This window comes from Eumetopias jubatus, unplaced genomic scaffold (genome assembly GCF_037043125.1).
Source record: "Eumetopias jubatus isolate StellerSeaLion01/CBP00866 unplaced genomic scaffold, mEumJub1_p1.0 scaffold_8, whole genome shotgun sequence".
Classification (NCBI taxonomy): domain Eukaryota; kingdom Metazoa; phylum Chordata; class Mammalia; order Carnivora; family Otariidae; genus Eumetopias; species Eumetopias jubatus.
The window spans coordinates 82,179,810-82,203,342 of NW_028274814.1; the positions used below are offsets into that span (position 1 = coordinate 82,179,810).

General features: G+C 43.3%; 1 protein-coding gene across 3 annotated transcripts; it reads right to left on the reverse strand.

Moving 5' to 3' along the window:
* Positions 1-6,253: 6,253 nt before the first annotated feature.
* ATP5MC2 (ATP synthase membrane subunit c locus 2) lies at positions 6,254-22,891 on the reverse strand. 3 transcript variants are annotated; one of them, XM_088026123.1, is made up of 5 exons: positions 22,813-22,891; positions 20,082-20,151; positions 18,764-18,853; positions 18,025-18,218; positions 6,254-6,383 (listed from the first exon to the last, which is right to left on the reverse strand). In XM_088026123.1, exons 2-5 carry the CDS (start codon positions 20,118-20,120, stop codon positions 6,269-6,271), a joined length of 438 nt encoding a protein of 145 aa, XP_087882249.1. In that variant the 5' UTR covers positions 20,121-20,151; positions 22,813-22,891; the 3' UTR covers positions 6,254-6,268. The 3 variants fall into 3 exon arrangements, with proteins under 3 accessions (XP_087882249.1, XP_027981485.1, XP_027981484.1); XM_028125684.1 differs by lacking the exon at positions 6,254-6,383 and adding an exon at positions 16,187-16,454 and having other exon boundaries at positions 18,776-18,853; XM_028125683.1 differs by lacking the exon at positions 6,254-6,383 and adding an exon at positions 16,187-16,454.
* Positions 22,892-23,533: the final 642 nt, after the last annotated feature.

Genomic DNA, 23,533 nt, shown 5'->3' on the forward strand with positions numbered 1-23,533 from the left:
TTCCATAGTTGAGACCCTTGTCTGGCAGAAAAAATCTGGCTCCCTTTATCCTCAATATATTTATTTATTTGACTAATCCCCCTTATATACAACCAACCTGTTGCTATTGCTGCCCACCCCTTCCCTGCACCATAAATGTCTGCTTGACCTCCGATACCCCATGCCAGACTCCCACAGCAGTCCCCACACATAGAATCGGAACCCTCTTCACCCTCCTCAGGCTCCAACACTCCACAATGGGTCACTGTTGTTGCTCAACTAACTGGACTCGTATATTCTCCAGCTAATAGCTTTTAGATTGAATTATTCAGGAAGGAAGAAAAAAGGAAGTAAGACAAGCAGGCTCATAATTTTTTTTTAATTAAGAAGAAAAAATCCTCCAATCATTTTGATTTCTCGTTATAATTCACAGAATTGTTGGCCACTCTTCTACTTGTGGCAGAAAGGAAATCAGGTTTCATTATTAGACTAGGTGTGTCTAGTCTCTGTCCATAATATTCCTTTTTATTTTATTTTGTTATTATTTTTAAAGGTTTTATTTTTATAAGTAATCTCTACACCCAATGTGGGGCTCAAACTCGAAACTCCACCATCAAGAGTCGCATGCTCTACTAACTGAGCCAGCAAAGTACCCCTATGTCCATAATATTTTTTACTTATTTATTTATTTGAGAGAGAGAATGAGATAGAGAGAGTACATGAGAGGGGGGAGGGTCAGAGGGAGAAGCAGACTCCCCGCTCAGCAGGGAGCCTGATGCGGGACTCGATCCAGGGACTCCAGGATCATGACCTGAGCCGAAGGTAGTTGCTTCACCAACTGAGCCACCCAGGCACCCTGTCCATAATATTTTTAATGGCTTACATAGCTATACCAAAAAGGACCATTGAGATTATTAGCTATATAAATTTATAAGAAAAAAATAGAATAGCTAGATCCAAGAGAGCTACCAGAGACTCAGTATTACTCTTTCATCTTTGACTAATCTCTGAAGAAGTACAAGCTTCTAACTAGAGAAATGCTTGAGGTACTTAAAGGAAGCCATGCCTTGCAGCTTTGGTTACACTGAGTCAGGTTTAAGATTTAAGAGTTATTTTGCTGGGGAATGCCAGACCTGAACCTACAATGAATGATAAATATTTCTCACTGATTCAGGGAGGCAGTAGTGCATAAGGGCATGGACTCTGCAGCCAGACATCCTGGGTTCCAATCCTCCCTGTCATACTAGTAGTGGGATACTGTAAAAATTGCTCAGTCTAGGGGCCTGGGTGGCTCAGTCGTTGGGCGTCTGCCTTCGGCTCAGATCATGATCCCAGGGTCCTGGGGTCGAGTCCCGCATCGGGCTCCCTGGTCCGCGGGAGGCTTGCTTCTCCCTCTCCCACTCCCCCTGCTTGTGTTCCCTTTCTCGCTGTGTCTCTCTCTGTCAAATAAATAAAATCTTAAAAAAAAAATTGCTCAGTCTCTTTGGGCCTCAACATCTTCATCTCTAAAATGCAGACTACTTCATATGGTTGTTTAAGCAGATTAGGTAATACCCTTCGAGCAGTGCCTGGTATTAGAGGCAGCTTTGCCTAAAGCTAAAGACACCCAGGGGCGCCTGGGTGGCTCAGTTGGTTAAGCAACAGCCTTCGGCTCAGGTCATGATCCTGGAGTCCCTGGATCGAGTCCCACATCATGCTCCCTGCTCAGCAGGGAGTCTGCTTCTCCCTCTGACCCTCCCCACTCTCATGTGCGCGCTCTCTCTCTCTCTCTCTCATTCTGTCTCAAATAAATAAATAAAATCTTTAAAAAAAGAAAGCTAAAGACACCTAGGTTTTAGGGGCTCTCACTGACACAGGCTACCTCCAAAGCTCTGAATTTAAGTTTGCATTTATTCAGGTGCCTGGCTGGCTCAATCAATTGAGTATGTGACTCTTGATCTCAGGGTTGTGGTTTGAGCCCCACAATGGGTGTAGAGATTACTTAAAAAAAAGAAAAAGAAAAGAATTTATTTATTTATTTTTTAAAGTAGGTTCCATGCCCAAGGTGGGGCTTGAGCTCATGACTCCAAGATTAAGAGCTACATGCTCAGAGCACCTGGCTGGCTCAGTCTGTAGAGTGTACGACTCTTGATCTCAGGGTTGAGTTTAAGCCCCATGTTGCGTGTAGAGCTTAATTAGAAGAAAAAAAAAAGGAAAAATTAATTAATTACCCACATCTAATGTTAGGAGTGGTCCTCTAATGGGGCACCCAGCTGGCTCAGTCGGTAGAACATGTGACTCTTGATCTTGGGGTTATAAGTTTGAGCCCCTCCTTGGGTGTTAGAGATTACTTAAAAAAATAAAATCTTGGGGCGCCTGGGTGGCTCATTCGGTTAAGTGTCAGATTCCTGATTTTGGCTTGGGTCATGATCTCATGGTTGTGAGATTGAGCCCTGAGTCAGGCTCTGCACTCAGCGGGGAGTCTGCCTGGGATTCACTCACTCTGCCCCTCCCCTCAATTGCAGGTGCATTCTCTCTGTCTCTTTCTCTAAAATAAATAAGCCTTTATTTTTTTAAAGATTTTATTTATTTGACAGAGAGAGACACAGAGAGAGAGGGAACCCAAGCAGGGGGAGTGGGAGAGGGAGAAGCAGGCTTCCCGCTGAGCAGGGAGCCTGATGCAGGGCTAATCCCATGACCCTGGGATCACAACCTGAGCCGAAGGCAGACGCTTAACGACTGAGCCACCCAGACGCCCCTAAAATAAATAAGCCTTTAAAAAAATAAAATCTTAAAAAAAGAGTGGCCTTCCAAGGTATATTTATTTTTTATTTTGTATGTATGTATTTTTTGTTTGTTTTGCTTGTATTATTTTTTAAAAAGATTTTATTTATTTATTCGACAGAGAGACATAGCGAGAGAGGAAACAAGCAGGGGGAGTGGGAGAGGGAGAAGCAGGCTTCCCGCTGAGCAGGGAGCGCTCGTGGGGCTTGATCCCAGGACTCTGGGATCATGACCTGAGCCGAAGGCAGATGCTTATCGACTGAGCCACCCAGGCACCCTTTGTTTTACTTTTAAATTGCTCCATCTTGTAGAAAGATAAGCTATAAGATAAGCCACAATGTAGGACACTTCTTTCATTCATTCATCCATTTGAGAACTATTTAGTGAGTGGCTACTATGTCATAGGTACTCACAATCTTGCAGCTAAGACAGACACGTACATATATAATTATAATATGACACAGTAAGTGCTATAACAAATGTACATACAGCCACATAGAGCAAGGAACAACAAACTCTAGAGGGAATTGACAAATCTAGAATTTTGATCGGCCCCTTTTTTAAGATTTATTTTTCAGTAATCTCTGTAGCTAACCTGGGGCTCAAACCCACAACTCCGAGATCAAGGGTCGCCTGCTTTAGCAACTGAGCCAGCCAGATAACCCAGATTATTCAGTTTAAAAAAACAACATATTCAAAGGCCTTAATTCCTTCACTGAATAAATTATCAAGGAACTACATCAAGCCAGGTACTATTCTGGATGCTGGGAACATAGTGATAAACAAGTCAGGCAGAGCTGGGCTTTCATGGAGTTTATACTCTACTATAAGGAGCACTAAATAGGGTAATGCAAGAGTGTCACATGAATGTATGAATGTGTGTCCATTGTATTTTATTTTATTTTATTTATTTTTTATTTTTTAAAGTAGGTTCCATGCCCAACATGGGGCTTGAACTCATGACCCTGGGATCAAGAGCCTGTCCATTTTATTTATTTATTTATTTATTTATTTATTTATTTATAAAAATTCTTTTTTAAAATTTTATTTATTTGAGAGAGAGAGAACACGAGAGAGAAAGCATGAGCAGGAACCCTGGGATCACGACCTCAGCTGAAGGTAGACGCTTAACCAGCTGAGCCACACAGGAGCCCCAAGATTTTTTTTTTAAGGTAATCTCTACACTGAACATGGGGCTTAAACCCATAACCCTGAGATCAAGAGTCACATTCTCTACTGACTGAGCCAGCCAGGTGCTCTGAGTGTGTGTCTATTTTAAACCAAATGGAGAGAAGGCCTTTCTGAGGAGGAACCATCTCATAGTGAGGCTTGAATGACAAGGAATCAGACAAGAGAAGACTGGGGGCAGAGGAGGGCACTTAAATGCAACAACTCCTGGTAGCAAAGGACCTAGTATAGCCCAAACAGTGTTGAAGAAGAGAACAAAACTGGCGGACTCACACAATCCCATTTCAGCACTTAATGGAGAGTTATAGTAATCAAGATGGTGTGGTTTTGGTGTAAGGATAGATATTTATATCAATGGAAGAGAATAAAGAATCTAGAAATAAACCTAACCATGTAAGGTCAATTGAATTTCAACAAGGATGTCAAACTAATTCAACAGAGAAAAGATAGTCTTTTAAAAAAAATGGTACTGAAACAATTAGACATCCATATACAAAAAAAGAACATAACTCGCACCTTGTACATAAAAAAAGTCAACTTCAAATGGATAAATCTAAATATAAAACCTAAAACTACAAAACCTAAATAAGAAAACGTAAGTGAAAATCTTTGTAATCTTGGGTTAAGCAGAGATTTTTTTTTTTTTTTAAGATTTTATTTATTTAACAGAGAGAGACACAGCGAGAGAGAGAACACAAGCAGGGAGAGTGGGAGAGGGAGAAGCAGGCTTCCTGCAGCGCAGGGAGCCCGATGTGGGGCTCGATCCCAGGACCCTGGGATGATGACCTGAGCCGAAGGCAGACGCTTAACGACTGAGCCACACAGGCGCCCCAAGCAGAGATTTCTTAGCTGGGACACAAAAAACACAAACCATTAAAAAAAAAAACAACCTGATAAATTTGGACTTCATCAAAATTAAAAATTTCTATTTTTCAAAAGCTCCTATTTAAAAAATGAAAACCAGCCACAGACTGGGAGAAAATATATGTAAAACACATATCTAATAAAAGGCCAGTATCCCACAATACAGAAAGAACTCTTACAACTCAACAATTAGAAAACAAAATGCCTAGGGCGCCTGGGTGGCTCAGATGGTTAAGCGTCTGCCTTCGGCTCAGGTCATGATCCCGGGTTCCCGGGATCGAGTCCCGCATCGGGCTCCCTGCTCCTTGGGAGCCTGCTTCTCCCTCTGCTTCTCTCTCTCTCTCTCTCCCTCTCTCTCTCTCCCTCTGTCTGTCATGAATAAATAAATAAAATCTTTAAAAAAAAAAAAAAGAAAACAAAATGCCTAATTTATAAAATGGGCAAAGAATTTGAACAGACACTTTATCAAATGAAAAATACAGATGACAAACACATTAAAAGATGCTGAACATCATTACAGCAATTACAAATTAAAGATTTTATTTATTTATTTGAAGAGAGCAAGACAGAGAGCATGAGCAGGGGGTGGGGTAGAGCGAAAGGGGGAAGCAGGCTCCCCGCTGAGCAGGGAGCCCGATAGGGGACTTGATCCCAGGACCCCGGGATCATGACCTGAGCCTAAGGCAGATGCTTAAACGACTGAGTCACCCAGGTGCCCAGAAATTGCAAATTAAACCACAGTGCTATACCACACACCCACTAGAATGGCTACAATTAAAAATATAGACAATACGGGGTGCCTGGGTGGCTCAGTCGGTTAAGCGGCTGCCTTTGGCTCAGGTCATGATCCTGGGGTCCTGGGATCGAGCCCCACATCCAGCTCCCTGCTCAGCGGAGAGCCTGCTTCTCCTTCTCCCTCTGCCTGCCACTCTGCCTACTTGTGCTATCTGTCAAATAAATAAATAAAATCTTAAAAAAAAAACCACTTCATATTTTAACAAAAAAAATATATATAGACAATACAAAATGCTAGGGAGGATGAGGAGCAACTGGAACTCTCATATACTGCTGGTGGGAAGGCAAAATGATATATCCACTTTAGAAAACAATTTGGCAGTTCTTTTCTTTCTTTCTCTCTTTCTTTCTGAAGTATAGTTGACATACAATGTTATATTAGTTTCAGGTGTATACAATTTGGCAGTTTCTTATATAGTTGCACATACATTTACCACATAGCCCAGAAATCCCACTCCTGGGTATTTTCCCAAGAGATATATGCCCACACAAAGACCTGTACATGAATGCTTATGGCAGCTTTATTCTAAAAGCTCCAAACTGGGAAATACCTAAATGTCTTATCAACCAGTAAACTGATACACAAATTACAGCACACCTATACAATGAAATACTCATCAATGATAAAAAATAATATGGGGCGCCTGGGTGGCTCAGTCGTTAGGCGTCTACCTTCGGCTCAGGTCATGATCCCAGGGTCCTGGGATCGAGCCCCACATCGGGCTCCCTGCTCCACGGGAAGCCTGCTTCTCCCTCTCCCACTTCCCCTGCTTGTGTTCCCTCTCTTGTTGTGTCTGTCAAATAAATAAATGGAATCTTTAAAAAAAAAAAAGGTAATAATATATGTGACAACACAGAATCTCAAAAGCATTACATGAAGTGAAAGAAGCCAGACAGAAAACCCTATATATCATTTCATAACAATTTGGAAAAGACAAAACTATATATTTTATTTATTTATTTATTTATTTATTTATTTATTATTTATTTTCAAGATTTTATTAATTTGAGAGAGAGAGAGCAAGTGAGAGAGAGCACAAGCAGGGTGAAGGGCAGAGGGAGAACCAGACTCCCCGCTGAGCAGGGAGCCCAATGTGGGACTCAATCTTGGGACTCTGGGATCATGACCCCAGCAGAAGGCAGATGCTTAACCAACTGAGCCACCCAGGGACCCCGGAAAAGACAATACTATAGAGACAGGAATCAAATGAGTGGTTGCTAGGGACTGTGGTAATGGTTGGGGTGGGGATTGACTACAAAGAGGCACAAGAGAACTTGTTGGAGTGACAGAAATGGCTTATATCCCAATTGTGATCGTAACATTATTTTACACATCTGCCAAAACTCAACACATTTTACATTTAAAAATGACGAATTTGGGGGCACTTGGGTGGCTCAGTTAAGTGCCTGACTCTTGGTTTCAGCTCAGGTCATGATCTCAGGGTTGTGAGATGGAGCCCCACGTCGACTCCGCCTTCAGCTCAGAGTGTGCTCTCTTCCTCTCCTTCTGCCCCTCCTCCTGCTCTCAGGGGCACTCTCTCTAAATAATAAATAAAATCTTTTTTTTTTTAAAGGTGAATTTTACTGTATATAAATTATTCTGCGATGAACCTCAGTTATAGGCCATAAAATGCACTGCAGCTTTCTCCTTGTTCTCTCTTGGATCACTCACTTCAAGGGAAGCCAGGTATTATGAGGACACTCACCACCCACATGGAGAGGACCACGATACGGAACTGAAACTTCTTGTCAACATGTGAATGACACATCTTGGAATCTCATCCTGGAGCCCCAATCCTTGAATTAACTGGGGCTGCTGCCCTGGCCAATATCTTGCCTGTAACCTCATGAGAAGTCCTAAGGCAAAATCAACTAGCTAAGCCAGTTCTGAATGTCTGACCCAAAGAAACTGTGAGGTAATAAATATTTGTTGTTTGAAGCCATTAAGTCTGGGGTAATTTGTTAAACAATTATAGATAGCTAATATACTGAGAGATGGGGGAGTAATCTGAGGTGACGTTGGAGAGGTAGGTGTAGGTAGGGACCAGATCTTGTAGACTTAGAGGTGTGTGAGACCTTTGGATTTGATTCTAAGTTCGATGGTAAGCCATTGGTCATTTTATTTAGAATAACGATCACTTTAAGTAATCACTTTACTATGGAGTGGTCAGAACGGAGGCAGAAAGGGGCGCCTGGGTGGCTTAAGTTGGTTAAACATCTGCCTTCGGCTCAGTTGGTTAAGCGTCTGCCTTCGGCTCAGTCTGTTTCACCCTCTCCCTCTGCTGCTTGCTTTCTCTCTCTCTCTAATAAATAAAATCTTAAAGAAAAAAAAAGAATGGAGGCAGAGAGACCAATTAGGAGGCTATTGCAGTAGCCTATGTGAGAGATGATGGTGGCCTAGGCTAGGTGGTGCCAGTGGAGATGAAGGTATACAGAGAAGAAAGTAGAGGAATCCAGGATGAGCCTAGAGTCTTTTGGTTTGAATAGTTGAAATAAGAATAACTATAAAAGGAATATATTGGGAGAAGTGATGGATGAAAGCAAGTCCTGAAGGAGTGTATAAGCATAATGTGTTTGCTAAAAATTGCAAATAGGTCAGTATGGCTGGAGTTTATGGTGATTGGATGGGAGGAGAGAGTGATGAGAAAGTGGGCTGAAAAGACAGGCAAGGAAGAAAGACCCTGTTTACCACCATAAAGTATCTGGACTTTATGTAGTTAGACACTGGAAGCCAATCAAAGATTTTAAGTAGGAGAATGACTGATCAAATTCACATTTTAGAAAGATAACTAGCAGCAGAGTTTGAAGATGGGAGACATTTTGAGTAACTCCCTGATTTAAAGGAGGCAGCAGAATATAGTAGGAAGAACATATAGGGCACCTGGTGGTTCAATCAGGTGAGTGTCAGACTCTTGGTTTCCGTTTGGGTTGTGATCTCAGGGTTGTGGGATTGAGCCCTGCATCCAGCTCCGTGCTTAGAAGAGAGTCTGCTTGAGATTCTCTCTCCCTCTGCCCCTCCTCCTGCCCCGTGGAGTCGCTTGCATGTGTTCTTTCTCAAATGAATGAATAAGTCTTCTCTAAAAAAAAAAGATTTTATTTATTTATTTATTTGAGAGAGAGAGAGAGAGAGTATGAATGGGGGAGGGGTAGAGGGAGAGGGAGAAGCAGACTCCCTGCTGAGCAGGGAACCCGATGCAGGCCTCGATCCCAGGACCCTGAGATCACAACTGGAGCCGGAGGCAGATGCTTAACTGACTGAGCCACCCAGGTGCTCCTGAATGAATAAATTAAAAAAAAAAAAAAAAAATGGAAGAACACAAATGGCTTTGGAGTCAGACTGACCCAAATTCAAATCTTAACATAGCAAATTACCATCTATTACAAGGTGAATTGTGTCTCCCCACCACCTCCAATTCATATGTTGAAATCCTAATCCCCCAGTACCTCAGATGTGAACATGTTTGGAAACAGAGATATTGCAGATGTAATTAATTAAGATAAGGTCATACTGGAATAGGACAGGCACCTAATCCAACAATTAGTATCCTTAGAAAAAGGGAAAACTTGGTCAGACATGCATACAAGGATGATGCCATTTGAACACGAAGGCACAGATCTACTGGTCAAGGAATGCCAAAGTTACCAACAAACCCCTGGAAACTAAGGGAGATAACTGTGAGATAATAAATTTCTGTTAAGCCACTCAGTTTGTGGTACTTCATTCTGGTAGCCCTAGCAAACCAACAGACCATAGACAAATTATTCTATTTTGCTAATCCCTAGTCTCCTCATCTGTAAAATGGGGATAAGTGTGTCTACCTAATAGGGTGGTCAAAGAATTAAATTAAATGGCATTTGTAAAACACCTGGCATAAGCAGGCAATACATAAATATTATTTTATATTTGTGAGACATGATGCTACCCAAAGAAAATGGGACATTTCTGGAGATTTTTGGAAAGATTGCCTACAACATCAGGGTCATGTGCAATATAACCAAAAAGTAACAGGATAAGATGATCTCGGAATCCCTTTTTCCTGTTGGGTTCTTTAGAAAGAAGTCCTGGGATTGTCTTGCTGTCTATTGGGATAGAACACTAGTACAAGAACCACAAGCATGTTCAAAGGCAGGAAGATCGAAGCTAACTAACATCCTGTGGTGGGGTCAAGTTGGAAAGGGAAAGAGGTGAACAACGCTAGAGAAGAATGGGCCAGATACCTTAGGCCTGCAGTTTCCCAGCTCACTTCCTTAGGTAAAAAATTTAGGCTGCTGATTGTCTTCTCCTCAGCTCCATAAGGGAAACCCAACGGAGGCCTCATCAGTCTCTGGAACGCCTAGTCCTTTCAAGCAGGGAGTCCTTTGCCAAAGCAAACAATCCCAGCTCTACGATTGTGCTCTGGCTGGGGTAGGGGAGAACAAAGATCCCTTTCTTTGCTTCCCCAACTCTATGGCTCCAGCCAAAGGCACTGTTTACACAACCTTCCCTGGTGAAGAATTTGTTCCTTTTCTCTCTCTAGGTTGCAGCTGGAAAAGATTGACTCCCTCCTTGCCTGTTTCTTTTCCCCAGATCCCTGGTCAGGAAAAGTGCCCAATACCTGAACCTCCCGCCCTCAGAAAGGATGTCAGCACACTTAGCAGTAACTCTAGGCCCTTTTGTGATGTGGCAGAGAACCTCAAAATTTTAATGGCAGAAAGCCTATCTTGCTGGGAAAGAGAGGCTGGCTAGAGAGATGAGGAGACTAGCTTGTCTCCATTCCAATTCTGTTTATTCCTTCCTCTTTATTCCCAAGGGATTCCTAGGCTTTCCCAAATCCATCTGTACAACTGAATCAAATAACCAAAATCCAGGGCGGATTTGGGTTCCTTCTTTAAAAGGATGATAAGGTGGGCAGGATGAAAATAGTGTTTCTAATGGGTAAAGTTTTTCTTTAGTTTACTAATTCTAGCGGTACATGTTTCCCTCAAGCCCTAAAACAAAGCAAGGGGAAGAAAGAAAGCCCCAGCGTGCTGGAGTCTAATTTTAGTACTGGCAGAGAATCTTAGTGTTAAATTACTCCTGGTAAATTAGTAACCAAGAAAGAGCAGAGAGAGAGACAATTTACAAGATCTGGTGTTCCAAAAAGAAGTTTTAAAATCTAATTCCACTTATTTCTATGACATCTCCAGGAAGCACATCTCAAGGAAATGTGCTCATTTCACACAAGAGAAGGAACTTGAAGCGTAAGAAGAGTTTACCAAAAGTGACTTGAACCCAGGATTCTGGGACTTTCAATCTGGTCAACTCTACAGGGCCAAGCTGCTTTCTGAAAATTTTATGGGTCTTTTGCACTGCACAAATTTTCCTGAGCTAAATCCCCACTGACTATTCTCCTGTTGCTAAGGGAGTTATAGGCTAGCTGTTTGTTACCCTTTGCAGTTATGTTTTGGAAACTTACTTAAAGTCCCCACTCCAACTGCTGGGAGATGTGAATGGAAAGGCCTTAGGAGTACAAAGGGGATGTAAGTGTGTCTGGTCTTAGAGTCCACTGCTACACATACATAACCTTCCCTGCCCCACAAGATCTGCAGACTTGGTTTCTGTAAAGGCAGCTACATAATTCCTGGAAGGCTCTAATCCACAGTGGTTAAAAATATCCATCTTGAGGGCAGAGCTGAGCCAACTAAACCGAGCCTGCCCACAAACCCAGGAAATAGGCAGTGGGGTAAAATGAACCCAGGGGGAGGCAAAATGTTACCTATCTGCAAGTTAACAACAGGGATGGTAATTTTAAGAAAAACAGATCAATCACCTTCACTGAGAAATCTAAAAAACTGTCTAGATTTGTCTTTCCCTCTCCACCAATGATACTGTGGCCCCTATACCTTGTGATCTGATAGAATGCAAGCAGCTTTGGTCATGGGTTTCTACCTTTTTTTTAAGATTTTATTTATTTATTTGACAGCGAGAGAGGGAACACAAGCAGGGGGAGTGGGAGACGAAGCAGGCTTCCCGCCGAGCAGGGAGCCTGATGCGAGGCTCGATCCCAGGACGCTGGGATCATGACCTGAGCCAAAGGCAGATGCTTAACGACTGAGCCACCCAGGCACCCCTTCTATTTGGTTTTATCACTTCCTACCTAGATAACCTCAAGGACTAAAGCATCACTTTGGAATCTGAGCCTTAGTTTTTCTCATTTGTTAAAACAAGAAAAGATATCTACTTCATACAAATTAAATGGCTATAGTAAAAGATTATGCCATAAAATTTCCATTTAAAGGTCTTTCCTTCTTTAGCCTTTCTGAGCTACATTACATTCAATGAAGTTAAGAGGCAGAGGGCCAGATAAGTCAACTTTTGGAGTTTCCTTTCAGCGTAAGATTCAGATGAAATGTTACTCCTTTTGCAGATTGAAAAGTTGTACTTGTATAAGCTTTCTATCACTACATAATAAATTATTACAAACTTAGTGATTTAAAACAACATCCATTTATCACCTTACTGTTCTGTAGATCATAAATCCAGGAAGGCTTGATTGTATTCTCTGCTTAGGGTCTCACAAAGCCAAAGTCAAGGAAGGTGTTGACTGGGCTGGAATCTTTTTTTTTTTTTCATATGCAGGCTCCATGTTCAGCATGGAGCCCAACGTGGGGCTTGAACTCATGACCCTGAGATTGTGACCCGAGCTGAGATCAAGAGTCGGTTGCTTAACCAACTGAACCGTGGGCTGGAATCTTATCTAGAGGTTCTGAGGAAGAATCCACTTCCAAGCTCATTCAAGCCACTGGCAGAATTCAGTTCCTTGCAGTTGTAGGACTGATATCCCCATTTCCTTGCTGGTTGCTGGTTAGGGGGTCAATTTTGGTTTTCAGGGGCCACTTTCTGTCCTTGCATATGGTCCCCTACATCTTCAAAGCCAGCAATGGCACACTGATCCTTCTTTCAAATCTCTCATTTCTCTTTCTGTCACCAGCCTGAGAAAGCTCTTTCCTTTTAAGGGTTCATGTGATTAGATCAGGCCCACACATATAATCTCCCTATCTTGGTCAACTATGCCATGTAATATAACAAAACCACACCCATCATATCCCATCAAATCCACAGTTTCTGGGGATTAGAGTAGGACATATTTAGGGGAGTCATTTAAAAAATTCTGTCTACCACCACACTTATTTAAAAAGATGAAAGGAAAGGATCTCTTATGGGGTGAGGGGAGGCAGTGGGAATAAATGATCTCTAACTAACCATTTACACTAATAAGAGAAGCCAAGCATCTGAGATGAGAGAGGCCTGACCTCATCCTGGTATTCTATCCATCATGTCTTCTGCTATTTCTTCGGTTGCTAGTTTGATCACAATGTACTTACTAATACTCATAGTGCCTTGAGATAAATGCTTCAAAAATAAAAACATTTTAAGGAATGCCTGGGGACTAAAAAACCTTGTATTTTAATTGTCCTCATCAAACAGTGAGAACACCAAGCTGCCCAAAAGTGTGTCCTAAGAATACATTTTGGAATGCATGATAATTTTAGATACAACTCAATATGAAGACAAAATTTCACTGCTCACAACTCAGAGGGTGAGGACAGTACTCTCCACTCACCAGAGTGATGCTATCCTCTTCCTTTTTCCAGTTCAGAATTCAACTTGAACACTGCTTCATCTCATTTCTCTTGAAAGGATGTTAGACACAGAGCGGCAGCTAAGTGCCCAGACACCAACTTGAGCTAAACCACCAGTGTTGTTCCTGAACATATTTCTCATCTGGATGACCTGAGAAAGCCTCAAAACTAACAGATCCATTCTGAAAGGGAGGCTGGAACAGGGTTACTCATTACTGCTGTTTAGCATTTAGATTATTTCCAAAGGACATCGCTTTCCTCTAATTAGAATGGCACTCCTCCCCTGGTTCTGAAGAAACACAACTGACTTTTGAAAAAACAGGAGTAAGAGGGAAGCAAGCCTTGCTGCCTTCGGCATCCCTGGGTTCTCTCTCAGATGTTTTATGGCTAGAATTTATCAATTTTGGATGGCCATAAAAAAGGGAAAAGCTATCTACAAAATGCCTATAATATGCTCTGAGCTCCATGGAGAATGAGAAAGCAAATTATAATCAATATATATTGAACCTTGATGGCACCATCCTTTCCAAATACTCAAGGTGCCTCTCTGTGTATGCACATAATTCCTGGGATGAACATTATTATCCCTATTTAATAGATGGGGACAAATTGAGGTCCTAGAAAATTACTGGTTTGTGATCTGCCCAACATTATAGTGGCCAGTGATAGAAGAGAGATTAGAACATCTCCTGATACACCTGAAACTAATGTAACATTGTGGTCAACTATACTAAAAAAATAAGTAACATGAAAAAAAAATCTGATTTCAAACATGGGCTCTTTCTAAAACTACAAGGATAAGTAGAAAGCTTTTATTACGTTATCAAAGTTGGAAAGATCTTCAGAAAATTTGCTTTTGGACCCCCTACAAAAACACAGCACTTCTCTTCCCCAAGTTGTTAGCAACTTGGGTTGCCAATAATTATCTCTTGGGACTTGAAACAAAGAGGTTGCCTTAATTCCTCCCGAAGAAATTTGCTTCCAAACTCCTTGCAGCACCATCTCATCATTCACCTCAGAGAGAACAAAAACACGTGGGCCTCTAAGCTGTGCTCTCCCCAAGCACGGAAGTTGATAAGGGGTTAGCTAGGATCAATCCCAAAGAAAGGGCCTAGGAGAGAAACAAAACAAACACCTGATGACTTAGAAAGGGGATGGGCAGCAGAGGCCCTACCAGAGATACAAATTTAAGAGACCATAATAGAGGAACAGAGTCTATTCCTTATCTCAAAATATGCAGATACCTTCCACCCACTCTGGGCTGGAGGAGCTGTTCTTGCGAAAGCCCCACGGCCCAGAATACACTTAGTTGGGGGTAGTATAGCAATCTGGAAGCAAGCTGTGGATAGGGTCCCTCTCAACCCCTGATCACAAGAGCAAAATGACAAGGGCAAATGATTTTGGGTAACTTGCTTCCTGAGAATCAGTTTACTCTGGGGTTAAGTCTCTGCACTGGGCTTTAATTTTATAGTCAATTAAATCAAAAGAAAAACTGTTGTGGTCATTCACATTATCAGGTGAGGACTTTAACCCAGTTACTTCAAGCATGCGTAGGATAAGGTCTAGCTAGCCTTCAGAAAATATAATTCTTCACTTTTCTATTAACTCCACTGTCCAAAGTCCTTCAAGAATTTTTTTTCAAAGATTTTATTTATTTGACAGAGAGAGACAGCAAGAGAGGGAACACAAGCAGGGGGAGTGGGAGAGGGAGAAGCAGGCTTCCCGCTGAGCGGGGAGCCCAATGCAGAGCTCGATCCCAGGACCCCGGGATCATGACCTGACCTGAAGGCAGATACTTAACGACTGAGCCACCCAGGCGCCCCTCTTCAAGAATTTTTTTAAGGGAAAAGGTTGGTTTGCTTATTCTACCCTTTCCTCTTGCTTGGGATAAGTCACCGGCAATACTGGGCTTGGGGAGAGTCCCACAAGACCAACAGTATGGTATTCTTACACCCTGGCTACAAGACATGATCCTTGTTCTAGCTCCAGGTCTGCTAGTGAATGTTCCTGAGGGAATCCGTTGCCTTTTTAAACCATCCTTTGACTTTTCATCCTCTTGGTTTCCTCATTTGTGAAGTAAGGTGGGTGGTTTAGATGATTAAATAAAAAATCTGACAAAGATATTGCTGAGATGCACCATCTAGATACTTCTAGGGACACAAAAATGAACATGACATAGTCCCTTCAAGAAACTGAGTCTAACTTGGAAGATAAAAGACACACACATGCATACAAATCCACAATTTATCATAGACCATAACCATTATAAAGGATACAACATGCTCCTTTATTTTGGTTAATGCACATTTGACTGATGGTAGATGGAAACCAGATGAAAGCTTCTTAATGAAGAGGTAGCATTTAAACTCAGTCTTTAAAGATAACAGGGAGTTTGAAAAAGAGGAAAGGGAGCAAAGATCCAGGAAAAGAAAGCAAAGATAGCCAAAGGGCAAGGTCTGAAGATAAGGACAGGAAAGAGGGAAAGTATTTGAAAAATGACAATACCACTTTGGGTAGAGTGTATGGGAACAATAAAAGATAAAATCTGAGAAGGCTGAGGTCAGACCGTGTTTGAATTGGTAAATGACAAACTAGTCTTACACTTAAGGATTAATCTAGTGGTGGTGGATAGAAGTAAATGCTAGAGGGAAGAGACTGGAGGCAGAAGGCCAGTTAAAAGGTTATTGCAATAGACCAAGTGGGTGGCAATGAGGGCCTGAGCTAGGATAGCAGCAGTGGAAATAGCCATTCGTCAAAATTTTAAGCCAGCCCTGTTCGTTTCTACTGACCCAATCCTCCAAGATAACAGGCTAGCCCAGGTGAAAATTAATAAAAAGCACCGCTAATTTGAATCAAGCTTTCCTGACACAGAGAATGAAGAACAAGTGAGCCCAGATTCATGCTGAATCTAGAACTGTCACCACCCACCAGGCCTTATACTCTCACCAAGGGACTCAGCCAACCGTGGAGAACAAATATACACAGGAGACACAAAAAAGATCTTAATAATACAGTATTTATTTGTCTTCCCTCTGTCAAACCCTGAGCCAACCACTTTCCCCAGGCTGCCTGGGGAGGTATAGGAAAAGGAACATACAGGGCAGACAAGACACGGGAGAAAGACCTATGGGAGGTGGAGACGACTCCTTCACATGGCGAAGAGGATGAGAAAGGCCACCATCAGGCAAAAGAGCCCCATGGCCTCCGAGAGGGCAAAGCCCAAAATGGCGTAGGAGAAGAGCTGCTGCTTCAGAGAGGGATTCCTGGGAGAAGGGGAGGAGAAAAGACTGAATTTCTAGTCCACACAAAGAAAAAGACAAACATCAAAGATGGGCTCAGGGAAAACTCATCTCCTAAAGCTCATCTTATGCAATGCGTCTCTCAGGGTGACACCATCATGCCCCAATTCTTGCCTGATACAACAAGGGCTCTACAGAGACTGAATGATGGGAGTGGACAATCCAAAATTCTGTAACATGGCCCAGGTACAAACATTACCTCCTCCAGTGGATCACCCATATCATAACTAAGACCTCTGGGCCTGGACATTTAACTATCCAGGGCCCATCAGAATGGAAGAGGTATCCAGAGTGGAAGAGTCTATCAGAGCAGTGTTTTTAAGTAGCAGAACCCCAAAATACAAAATGTATAAAAACCAAACTACAATGGTAAAAAAGTGGAGGATTTTAAAGGCTTGACTGGTCTCCCTTTCATTTTTTAAGATGGTTTCTGGGCATACTTCAAAACCCTAGGGCTTTATGGAACACAACTAGAAAAACCCCATTCTAAAAACAAAAACAAAAACAAAGAAAAACCCCATTCTAGAGGACAAGGGAGCCAGAGGAACAGACTACCTTCTTTCATTTCAAAGTAGTCAAAGATTTGGAGCTTTAAGCAGCTACAAATGGTTTGTGGGGTTTATAAACAAAATGGAATAAAAGACTCCCAATAATTTCTATTTCCCTTACTCTGTCCCTTCGGAAGACCTGAAGGATAAGGTAAAGTACCACCAGCTTCTAACAGAATTGTGGACACAGAAGCAGTAAGGCTTATTTCATATAAATTCTAAAAAATAAACCTATTTCCTCAAAGGCATTAAGAGAACTTGCAGGTCTCTAGAGAATTAATTTAGTTCTAACAGTGAGTTGCCCAGAGTTGGTAGAGACCAAATAGTCCCAAGTGTCAGGAAGCTGTGGGGCTGGCTGCAAAGGCAGTTCTCCCAGGAGCGATGGGGGGAATTCCCAGGGAGGGGGAAATGCAGCAATAAAGTCACAATGCTAACCTGAGGCACTAGACCAGTGGTGGCAAACTTTCTCTGTAAAGGGCCAGACAGTAAATACTGTAGATGTTGTGGGTCACATACGGTCTCTGTTGCCCCCTTTTCATGACACTTTAAAGATGTAAGACCCATTCTTAGCTCAGCTATAGAAAGACCAGGCGGTGGCCCAGATATAGCCTGCCCACCTTGGTTTGCTGACTCCTGCTCTAAACCAAAGCTTTTCAATGGAATTTTCCAATATGGTAGCCACCAGTCACATGCGGCTACCTAGCCACATTATAAATACATAAAATTTAAACTTTATGTACTGTTACTTAAATATTTATTTATTTAAAAGTAATCTCTACGCCCAACATGGGGCTCAAACTCATGACCCTGAGATAAGAGTACCAAGCCCTACTGACTGAGCCAACCAGGAGCCTCTAGTTAATAAAAATTCAAATTCAAATAACCACATGTGGCTACTGTATAGGATAGTATAGCTCAAGATCCCCAGGTATTTCTGCCCAGACCTTTGGAAACATATGTGAGAGCCAATGGAGGGCCCATCTTACCTGGCATAACCAATGATGAGGCTCCCAAACACAGTCCCAATTCCAGCCCCAGAGCCAGCCACCCCTACCGTGGCAGCCCCAGCCCCAATGAACTTGGCTGCTGTGTCGATGTCCCTTGAAATGGCGCTGGTTTGGAAGCTGCGGTTAGGAATACGTGAGGTTAGGGGACGTGGGGCTGCCAAGCTGCTGAGGCTCTGTGAAGAAGATGCAGGTAGAAGGTAAAGATTTTAAGAAATCCCCTTTTTTTGCTTCAGCAGCTTTTGTACCATTTAAACCATTTATGCTATCATATTCCATGGCTTCTCCTCCAAACAAAAACTTTTTACTCCCTGGAAAATCTCCTAAAACGCTGCCAAGCAGAACTTTTTGATGCAAGAGGTGAACATCAAATACCTTCAAGATTCAGGTATGGTCTAGAAGTGTAAGACTGAAGCCCTAGCCTGTTCTTGGTGCCCTGAAATCATCATCTGCCTGGGACCAAATGCAACCAGCTGACATCAGTAAACTAGGTCAAGTAATGGTAGTTATCAGCAGCACACATGGGCATGTGCCACCAGTGGCAAAAGTTGGAACACTAATCCTATGTGGTATCAACTGTCCTCCACCTTCACCTAAAGCCAATAGCCTTGATCCTTCACTAACTTTAGTCTGTGATGATTGTCCTCAGCACTCCCCCTACTGGCGCTGCCACGTAGCCCTCTTCACCCTTCACCCCCAAAAACCACAGGCCCAATCCCACCTTATAAGGTACCTCATCTGTCAGTGTCTCTGGTGGTTTTAGCACCACTGCAGACAGTGATCGGCTCAACAGCTGAGAGGTGCTCCTGACCTAGGGGGAATGACACAAAGGCGAGAGGGTCAAGGAAGGTTGTGGAGGAGTTTCAGAACCATCCCAAGTTGTCACGAGGATGCCCCATTCATTCTCTTGAGCTTAAATCAGAATCTTGGATCACTCTCTTACTTTCAGCAAATTTTAGATTCAAGAACCACACCAGTTCTCTTGCTTCTCAGGCTTCTCCTCTGTCTTATGGGAAGAAACCTACTTCCTCTCAGGCTACAAGGTATTACCCTTGTGCTCAAAATTTACCCCCTCTTGTAGCCATTTCTGACTAACCCCAAGCAGAAGCAGACAACATGGTGGTTACCAGCCAGGGTTTAGTCAGATAGATCTAGATTCTAATCTTATCTCTATTTCAGCCATGTGATCTTAGGACAAGTCACTTAAATCTTTCTAAACTTGCTTTCTCATCTATTAAACTGGAATGTGGTACCTCAGGGTTGATGTGAGAAGTAAATGAGATTATGTACACAAATCGGTACACCCAGTGTTCAATCAATGGTACCCATGAATAGCATCACCCCTTTTCACTTACAGATGTATGAACCAGTTGCCTCCACCATCTAATAACCCATAATTTCTGGAGCGCCTAGGTGGCACAGTCAGTTAAGCGTCCAACTTTTGGTTTCAGCTCAGGTCATGATCTCAGGGTTGTGAGACTGAGCCCTGCATCAGGCTCCGCACTCGGCGCAGAATGGAGATTCTCTCTCCCTCTTCCTCTGTCCCTCCCACTTGTTTTCGCTCTTCCCCTAAATCTTAAAAAAAAAAAATCTGTAATTTCTTCCATGCTGTTGCTTCTGAATCAAATATTTTTCCAATGTGTATTTACATGTGTTTTAACTTGCTACGCAAATTTAAGCTCCCAGAGGGGAACTCTGGGCTATGGTTCTCTAACACTCAGGGCAAGATCCTATACACAGTGCACACTCAGTCCAAGTTAGGCTATTTCCAGCTGGGTTCCAATTTACAGGAACACAGAGTGTTAGGATAGAAATAACCCGATCTTAGTCTAGATTCTCATTTTCACTCTTCTTCTAATATGGTTGGATGAAAAGATTTAACCGGCTTCCAAGGGATCTGAGACAAGGGGTGTCCGTTAAGTGTTCACTCTCTGCTGTCAGGCTAACGCAGCTAAGGACCTTCCCCCAGACCAAGGTGTGGCAAGGAAGAGACAAGATGCTCCACTTTAAAAACTCTCCCAGAAAAGGCAGGCACTCACCAAGAAGGGGGTGGAGACGAACTTTGCACAGGCGTACATTTTCAGGGGATGAGGGGCTGTGGCTGGAGAGCTGAAATTACAGAAGTAGCATTGTAAACATTGTCCTTGTTTATCAAAGGACATCCTTATTAGCAGAAAAGGTGCTCTGGAAAATTTAAATGGCCCAGAGAGCTGACTGAATGACCTCAAGTCATCATCAGAGATGGAATTAAAACCTGAAGTCAAGATTTCCCCCACACAGCTTCTAAGATTTCCTTATAATCAAGTGACTCCCCCTGGTCTAAACAAGTAGCCACCTGGTCTCAATTTTAAGACCTGTTATTCATTTCCATAGCCTCATGAGTTGATGTCTTCAGAGGAAGTTCCTGTGTCTTCTGCCTAAGCTTTCCTCAGTATTTATTCAAAAGGAACTGTTCTCAAGATATCATTGTCCGGGATCGAAACAGCTGCCCTTTAAAGACTCTTGGGAGTTGTTTGTTGAAGGCCAAGACCCTGGAAGGATCTCCAACCATCTTTTTACTGAATTACCTGGAAGTTTTTGGGTTCCTCAAAACACTTCAATTTCCTACATTAACATAGTGAGGCAGATCAGTGAGGAATCCTCCCATTACTCTACTTAGCCATGACTGTTAAAATATTCATTTTCACCATCACACTAAGAGGCATTCAATTTTGTATGCCCAAGATCTAAAACAATGCTGACATCCTGTAGGTGCACTATGTTTGTAGAACTGAAGTTATTTAAGAGAAGAGTGGTTGAGTTAAAGATCTACAAAAAGGATTTCTGAGAGGCCCACCTGAACTAGTTACTTGAGGGTCGGGATGGTCTGTGTATTAAAAATGCATATTCAAAAAATTTTGCATATTCGGATCCCACTTTAGACCTTCCTGATCAAGATCTCTGGGTATAAGGCCCATGTATCCTATATTTCAAACAAGCTTCTCAAGTGATCCTTAGGTACACTGAGAGTGTGGTCTTAAAACTAGTCTTGTAATGATGGTAGTGGTAGAGTCAGGACTTCAAATCTTCTCACACTTAAGTTAATGCTTCTTAATATGCTACAGGTTGAAATATTCAGGGGTTACTTAAACCTGTTAAATAACACTCCCTTAAATGAGTTGTACTCAAGATTTTCCCAGGTTACCCTTCTGAATACAGAATCAGTCACTTTGAGATTAATCAACGCCTTCAACTCTTATCCTGTCTCCACAACTGCCCATATATACCTCTAACCCAATTTTGCTGCAGATTGTAAAGGTTTTCTTTGGTCAAAATCCAAAATTTCCCTAAAGCTTAAAAAAAAGGAGGACTGGAGCCGGGGGGGTTTGCCTGGGTGGCTCAGTCAGCTGAGTGCTCCACTCTTGGTTTGGGTTCAGGTCACTATCTCAGGGTTGTGGGACTGAGCCCCAAGAGGGGCTCCAAGCTCAGGGCGGAGTCTGCTTGAGATTCTCTTCCTCTTCCTCTCCTTCCCCACCCCATGCTCTCTGGCTCGCTCTCTCAAATGAATAAATAAAATCTTAAAAAAATAAAAAAAGAGGAGAACTAGGCACCTTGCTGGCTGTCAATAGGGCATGCGACTCCCAGGTTGTGAGTTCAACCCCCATCTTGGGTGTAGAGCTTACTTAAAACTTAATAAATAAGTAAGTAAATAAATACTGTTTGTTTCCCCCCAAGGCAATTAAACCTCAATATCACCATACAACACATAGTTAGGAGGGGTAAATTAAGTAACATGTAAAGAGTTTAATGTGGTGCTGACATCTAACAAGCCCACAACAAAGGCTGGCAATTAAGGGTGCCTGCATGAAGTGCAGATGCCTCCACTGGTCACCTAACCATGGCAAGTCTGCAGTTGTTAGCCTACAACACCCCAGGTAACAGTAGCATCCAGAATCAGTGGGCCTAAATCATGGGTTTATTCCTCCGTGATCAGTCACGGAGTTAGAGAGTTACTGACTTAACCATTCCTTTCCTTAAACCTCCTTTTCCTCTCGAGAGCAGAGTCTGGGGACTCTTAGTATACCCTTGACAAGAAAGCTGGCAGGTGAAGACCACCCCATGCTGCCCCACACGACTCTTTTGGGTCTGCTGCCTCTAATAGAAAACCTCGCTATTAGCCCACCACTTCTGTTTTTTCCAACTTCACTTGAGTGGAGGAAGAGAACAGCACTGCAGGACAACCAATGGTTCCAAAGAAACTGGTCTGTTTTCTGCTGTAGCTCTCCCAGGCCACGGCCCGAATGGAGAGGGTGTTCTGGCTGCTTTGTCCTACCATGTTCACGTTTACTTTTAAAAGACTATCGGCTATCTCCATTGCTTGGGGCAGCTGAGATCCTGGGGCCAAGTCTGGAGGTTGCAGGATAAAGAGAGAACGAGTCAGGATGAGAAGGGAAAGCAGGTAGGGAGAGTCCGGGGTTTGTAACAACTCTGAATACACAGGAGGGTGGAACAGGTGAAAATGAGCGTTCTGGTATTTGACTTTCGCCAGCTGCAAGGCGCTCTTCCCTCCCCCCTCCCACGAGACATCCAAGATGGCGGCAGGCCCGCGCGGTTGGAGGTCACTGGCACGCGGAAGGGGCAGCCCTAAGGCGCGGGAATACCGGGGACAAGGGAGGGCGTGAGGCTCAGGGTGGGAGCATGCAAGGTAAGGGCCTCAAAGGACTCGTGCGCGTTGGGGGTGTTGCGCGCGCCTGCGCGGCGCATCGCGGGCGCGAGGGTCCAAGGCCTTACCTGCTCCCAGTGCAGAGAAGACACAGAGGGGCAGGGGGAGGCGGGAAGAGCGACAGGAAGACTCAGCGCATGCGCGGCCTGGACCAACGAGTCGCCTTCTAAAGATAGAGTGATTGCAATATTGAGGGTCGGCCCAGGCGTCACAGCGCCGCCTGCCAGCTTTGTGGCGGCATTCGGCCAGTCGCTCCACCTGGTGTTTGAGAGGAGAAACTGCAGGCCGAGCCGAGCCTCTGCAGAAATGAGGACAACTCTGCAGTGTAAACCGATCCGTAACGTGGCCTGCGGTTTGGTCGGCTCACCGTTTGGGATCTTGGACTCATGTACCCTTTCCCAGCATGTGCAGTCACATTGCCAATCCCCCCCACACACCAGAAATTCAGTGTTAAATAACATACATCGAGATGGGGGTTCAGTGCCCAAAATATAGCAGAAGGAAAATGAAGTCCTGGGTCTCCTGCCTTCTGTCGCCCAGGGACCCTGACTTTATGGATGGGAAACCCGTTCAATGGGCGATAGTGAGCAAAATGCCCCAGCTGCCTGTGGTGGCCTCGCCTTTATTTCCCTCTCCCTCTTTCTTATTCTAGTTATCAGCCAGGAATGAGGAAAACAGAAGATACGGGCCAACGATGATTGTGACTCAAGCGCCCTGACACTAAGCCTTCTCTTCGGAGTCCTAAGACAGTCAAGGAATAGTGGGCACCAGGGACCTGTAGTGAGGTTG

What these genes read in the sequence shown, in the direction of transcription:
- ATP5MC2 (XM_088026123.1), bottom strand. Translation starts at nt 20,120, where the DNA reads ATGTACGCCTGTGCAAAGTTCGTCTCCACCCCCTTCTTG. An exon ending in TCGTCTCCACCCCCTTCTTG is followed by an intron (nt 18,854 to 20,081) that starts GTGAGTGCCTGC and finishes CATTCCCCCTAG; the next exon opens with GTCAGGAGCACCTCTCAGCT. An exon ending in CTCATCATTGGTTATGCCAG is followed by an intron (nt 6,384 to 18,024) that starts GTAAGATGGGCC and finishes TTTATTTGACAG; the next exon opens with ACACAACAAGAGAGGGAACA.